The sequence below is a fragment of the Puma concolor genome, chromosome E2 (assembly GCF_028749965.1).
Source record: "Puma concolor isolate L17-30 chromosome E2, mPumCon1.1.hap2, whole genome shotgun sequence".
NCBI classification, from domain to species: Eukaryota; Metazoa; Chordata; class Mammalia; order Carnivora; family Felidae; genus Puma; species Puma concolor.
The window spans coordinates 55,283,163-55,287,945 of record NC_141681.1 but is presented as its reverse complement, the minus strand read 5'-3'; the positions used below and the strand labels follow the sequence as shown (position 1 = coordinate 55,287,945).

At 64.9% G+C, this 4,783-nt stretch overlaps 1 protein-coding gene across 3 annotated transcripts; it reads left to right on the top strand.

Annotated features, from left to right (window-relative positions):
- Window positions 1-1,645: 1,645 nt before the first annotated feature.
- ASPDH (aspartate dehydrogenase domain containing) lies at window positions 1,646-4,743 on the top strand. 3 transcript variants are annotated; one of them, XM_086690528.1, is made up of 7 exons: window positions 1,773-2,527; window positions 2,962-3,074; window positions 3,319-3,403; window positions 3,495-3,644; window positions 3,728-3,948; window positions 4,022-4,176; window positions 4,563-4,743. In XM_086690528.1, exons 1-7 carry the CDS (start codon window positions 1,808-1,810, stop codon window positions 4,604-4,606), a joined length of 1,488 nt encoding a protein of 495 aa, XP_086546654.1. In that variant the 5' UTR covers window positions 1,773-1,807; the 3' UTR covers window positions 4,607-4,743. The 3 variants fall into 3 exon arrangements, with proteins under 3 accessions (XP_086546655.1, XP_086546654.1, XP_025770532.1); XM_025914747.2 differs by having other exon boundaries at window positions 2,458-2,527; window positions 2,930-3,074; XM_086690529.1 differs by lacking the exons at window positions 3,495-3,644; window positions 3,728-3,948; window positions 4,022-4,176; window positions 4,563-4,743 and having other exon boundaries at window positions 1,646-2,527; window positions 3,319-3,488.
- The last annotated feature ends 40 nt before the right edge of the window (window positions 4,744-4,783 follow it).

Sequence of the window (4,783 nt, the reverse complement as noted above, 5' to 3'; positions counted from 1 at the left end):
GAGACGGACGACGCGCGCGCGGTCAGAGCCTCCGGACACCCTGCCCTGCCCCCCACCTTCGCCCCCCCCCCCCCGCCCCCCGCCCTCACCTGCCCCACAGACTCTTTTGATACTGAAGGGAGGTTTGCGTCAATGACTACCTGCTCTGTAATTACTTTAAAAAAAAAAACACGGAAAAAGTAAAAAAAAAAAAAAATTTTTTTTTTTTGGTCATGAAAGCATAGAGGACAGAAAACAGAGTGAATGCGGGGGGGGGGGGAGGGGGCGGTGCAATGAGAGGAGGGAAACGTCAGGTGTCAGGGGCCCCTCCCGGAGGGTCGGCAGGGTCAGCACCTCTGGGTGGTCTTAGGCCCCCTCCCCCCCCCTCCCGAGAGCCCCAGAGAGGGGCTCAGTCACCCGGCACACCTGGCCCTTGTGTTTAACCTCCCCACGGCTCACGTGAGCCTCCCCCCGCCCCCCCACCTCATGCTCCCTGGTTCCACAGGCTGGGAGGCTCCTCGTTCTGATCCAGGAGCCCAGGATCGAGGTCGTGGGCAGGGCCGTGCTTCCCCCCCCCCCCCCGGGGCCTCTAGGGGAAGATCCTTCTTGCCTCTTCCAGCTCCGCAGCACCCCACGTCCCCCACGTCTCCACATGGCCTTCCTTCCGCGCACACTCCGTCTCTCTGTCCGGATTTCCCCTGTTTTATAGGGACACTGGTCCTACAGGATCAGAGCCCAGCACGACCTCGTCTTCGCGGCATCATCCGCAGAGACCCTGTTTCCAAATAAGGTCACGTGCACAGGTCCTGGGGGTCAGGACTTCAGCAGATCCTTTTTAGAGGACGCGACTCGACCCGCCACAGAGCCACACCCAGAGCGTCGGTCCCCTCTGCCGACCCACAAGGCACTGGGGGGAGAAAGCGAGTCAGGCTGAAGGCGGGGAAGGAGTGATGTGCTCCCGCTGCAGCTGGGCCTGCGGGCCGAAGCCGCACCTCTGTCCTGCTTACGCCGAGGCAGGAGGGGGGGACGGGTCGGCCCGGGAGTGGGAGGGGGCCGCGCTGTAACTCAGAAGGGCGGGGGCTCACCCAGAGCCCTGGGAGGGACAGGAGCCAGCAGGTGGGTGCCAGCCGGGTCCACCGGGACAGTGGGCAGATGCCGTTTAGTGCTGTCTAGCCGGGCCCAGGCCACTGGAAGCAGAGGGTCCACGGCGTCCCCTCTCTCCCCCACCTGGGGCTCCAAAAGCAAATCCCTCCCTTAGGGACCTGACAGCCGCCTGCCTCTGGGGTCTCCGGCCCTGTCTGTCTGCGTCCGTCTGCCCCTGCCTGTCGACCCGGGACTCTGAGCCCGGCTGCCCCGTCGCTCCTTTCATGCTCTCTCTCCCGTCCTCGGTCGGTGCGATCCTGGTTGCCATGGCAACACTGCGGCGGGTACCAGGTGGCGGCTGGGGGCGGGGAGCCGCGCTGCCGCAGCCTCCGCCATCTCCAGTGCCAGGCACCTGCAGGGTGCGGTGGCCGGGCCTCACTTGGGGGGACCTGGGGGTCTCCCCAGGCCTCACGGGCTTCTCCTTGGTCACTGGGAGTCGGGGGAGGGGAGGACCGGGTGTAGGAGTGAGAATACAAGATGGGGGGGGGGGTGGGGGCTGATGGCATCGTGGCTGGAAGAAGGGTGCGTGAAAGGTGAGAAGTCAAGGTGAACTGAGGGCCGAGCAGACTGGGACAGGGCTGGTGGTGGAAGCTGGGAGGAGCCGGGCTCCAGCTCCTGCTGCCTGTGGGGAGATGGGGCGTGGAGACCAGGCCTGGCCTCCCTGGGAACTCGGGGCGGGCAGGAGATGTGGGCCTGGCCCAGCCGGGGACGGACGGAATGGCCACCAGCCCAGAGAAGATGGGGCGGGGCTGGAGGTCCAGGGAGAGGCCCTGAGACAGCGACAGGAGGGAAGGAGAGAGTCAGGGACAGAGAACCAAGGGAGGAAAACACGGAGGGAGGTAGACAAGAAACACACGGGCGCGAGGCATGGGGCTGGGCGGGGGCACGGCAGGGCCAAGGACAGGGCCGGAAACTCAGGAGCAAGGGACAGAGAGCCCAGAGTCCCCAACACCGTCTCCTCTCCCTCACTCCCAACCCTCTCTGCCCCCACCCCAGGCAGGATGCGGTTTCCATGACAACCTGGCCGGGCAGAAAGGGGGGCTGGGGACTGCAGAGGAAATTTTCCACATCAGCAGAAAGGGAGGAGGTAGAATGCAGGAAGGAAGGGGCTGGGCAAGGTGAGGTCCCTCCGGGGCCCCAGAACCCCAAGTCCTCGCGCCCACTGCCCCGGGATTCTCACCCACCCCCACCTGGCGAACCTGCACCCTCTCCGCCGCCGCCGCCGGGTCACTGTGGGGAGAGGGGAAGGTTCTGGAGAGGATCAAGGGTCCAATGTCCAAAGATCAGCCACTGCCCAGGCCTGGAGGGGACAGGGGCGGTGAGCAGCTGCCAGAGCTCAGATTCAGGGTCATGGCTTCTGACAGGGTCCCGAGGAGAGTCGGGGTGGTGGGCTACGGCCGCCTTGGTGAGTCACTGACCCTCTGGGCCCCTTCCCGGGCCTCTTTCTGAAGCCCCCAAAACCCGGTGCCCTCCACAAACACACCTTCGTCCGTGTCTTTGTGCCCCGGCTCTGCCTGTGTCTGTCTAAGTATCTTCCACTCCCCCAACCCCACGGGGCCCCCTCCCCTCTTTCGGTGTCCGCTCCGTCTGTCCCGCCTTCCGGCTTCTCTGTCCTCCACCCAAGTTTTTGTGTGCCCCCCCGCCCGCCCCCTGCGTCCATGCACCCCCTCCCTCATCTCTGGCATTCGCTCCCTGGGTCTCTCTCTCCCTCCCTCCTGTCCTTGTCCTTGTCCCCCTCCCTCTGGGTCTCTGTCCCCCTCCCTCTGGGTCCCAGTCCTCTCTCTCTGGTCTCCCTCCCTCTCCCCAGGACAGTCCCTTGTTTCTCACCTGCTGACTCAGGGACCAGAACTGGGCCTCGAACTTGTTTTTGTCTGGAATCGCGACCCGGGACGAATGGCAGGGAGCGTGCCTCCTTCCCTGCAGCTCCAAAACCTCGCTGCCCTCGGGGAGAGGTCAGTGATCTCACCATGAGTGGGGCTCCCTGGAGCTCCTGTCCTGGCCTCCCTTAGGTGCTGTGATCGCAGGCCAGTCTCTCACTCTCTCTGGGCCAAACCAGAAGCGGGACAAGCCTGTCCATTCTGCTTCCCCTCTCAGGCCAGGGTGAAGAGGGACAGGCCTCCAGAGACTCTGAGGGAATCCGAGGAGGAGAGGTCCGACACCTCTCCAAGACCCTCCCCCATCTCTCCCTTCTCCCAGGCACCCCGACCTTGTAGTGGAAGTGGCCCATCCCCAAATAATCCAGGAATCTGGGGCACAAATCCTGCGTCACGCCAATCTCCTGGTGAGCCCTGCCCAGTCTGCCTTGGCCCCACGTCACCCCGAAGTGGCATCCATCCCCTGACCTCAGACCCCCTCCCCTCCATCCGCCCCAGGTGGGGTCCCCCTCAGCCCTGGCTGATCAGGCCACAGAGCAGCGGCTCCTGGAGGCCTCGCACCGCTGGGACCATGCTGCGTTTGTGGCCCGGGGGGCCCTGTGGGGCACTGAGGACATCACCAGATTGGACGCAGCTGGGGGCCTCCAGGTGAGGGCCCGCTGGGCTCCCCGGCGATGCAGAGGGGGTCCTCCAGAGACCCCCGATCCCCTCACCCTGGCTGTCACTTCCAGAGTCTTCGTGTCACCATGGCCACGCACCCCGATGGTTTCCGGCTTGAGGGACCGCTGGCTGCAGTGCGCAGCACTGAGCATCGCACGGTGCTCTATGAAGGTCCCGTCCGCGGGCTCTGCCCCTTCGCCCCCCGCAACTCCAATACCATGGCGGCCGCTGCCCTGGCTGCCCCCAGCCTGGGCTTTGACCGCGTGGTCGGAGTGCTTGTGGCGGACCTCAGGTGAGCTAAGGTGTGGGGGTTGGGGTTCGGGCTGGGGCCGGGCCAGCCACACTGACCGCCCTGCCTGCCCCAGCCTCGCAGACATGCACGTGGTGGACGTGGAGCTGACTGGCCCCCCGGGCCCCACAGGACGGAGCTTCGCCGTGCACACCCACAGGGAGAACCCCGCAGAGCCAGGCGCGGTCACGGGCTCTGCCACCGTTACCGCGTTCTGGCGCAGCCTCCTGGGTGCGGCCCCCTCCCCAAGCCCTGCCCGCCCCGTGCTCTGCGGAGCTTGGGTCTCCGCCTCTGCCTGGTTCTGCAGATCTGATTCGGTCTCTGCTGACTGATCTTTATTTCTGTGTCTCCACCTTCTAGTCCACGACTTTGAATCCTTATGTATCTATCTCTGTCCAAGCCTCCTTTCTCTGAGTTTGTGTCCCCCTCTCGCTGGGACCCTACCACCTCTCTCGCTGCGTGTCTCTGTTCATCCCCCAGGTCTCTGTCCCCCTTTCGGTCTCAGTCCCTCTCTCTAGATCTTCCTCCACCCCCACCCTGGTCTGTCCCTGCCCCCAGGTGTCTGCCCCTCCTCATCTCTCTGCCCCAGCCTTTTAGTCCCTATATCTCCCCCGCAGGCTGCTGCCAGCTCCCCTCCAGGCCGGGGATCCATCTCTGCTGAGACGCCGCCTCCTTCCCTAGTGGACATCTTCGTCTCATTTACGGCCCCCCACTACCAGCCCGCTGCTGCCCTGGCCTCGGTTACCCCGGCCCTTCCTCCTGGCTCAGTAAATATTGGAGACTCTTCTCCCTACAAGCCCTGATGTCTCCGGTCCCTTGCTGCCGTCCTGTGACGTCA

Bases quoted from the DNA above. Each gene is read 5' to 3' on its own strand.
- ASPDH (XM_086690528.1), top strand. From the start codon at position 1,808: ATGTGGGCCTGGCCCAGCCGGGGACGGACGGAATGGCCACCAGCCCAG. The intron at 3,645-3,727 runs GTGAGGGCCCGC...TGTCACTTCCAG, and splicing joins ACGCAGCTGGGGGCCTCCAG to AGTCTTCGTGTCACCATGGC. The intron at 4,177-4,562 runs GTGCGGCCCCCT...TCTCCCCCGCAG, and splicing joins GTTCTGGCGCAGCCTCCTGG to GCTGCTGCCAGCTCCCCTCC.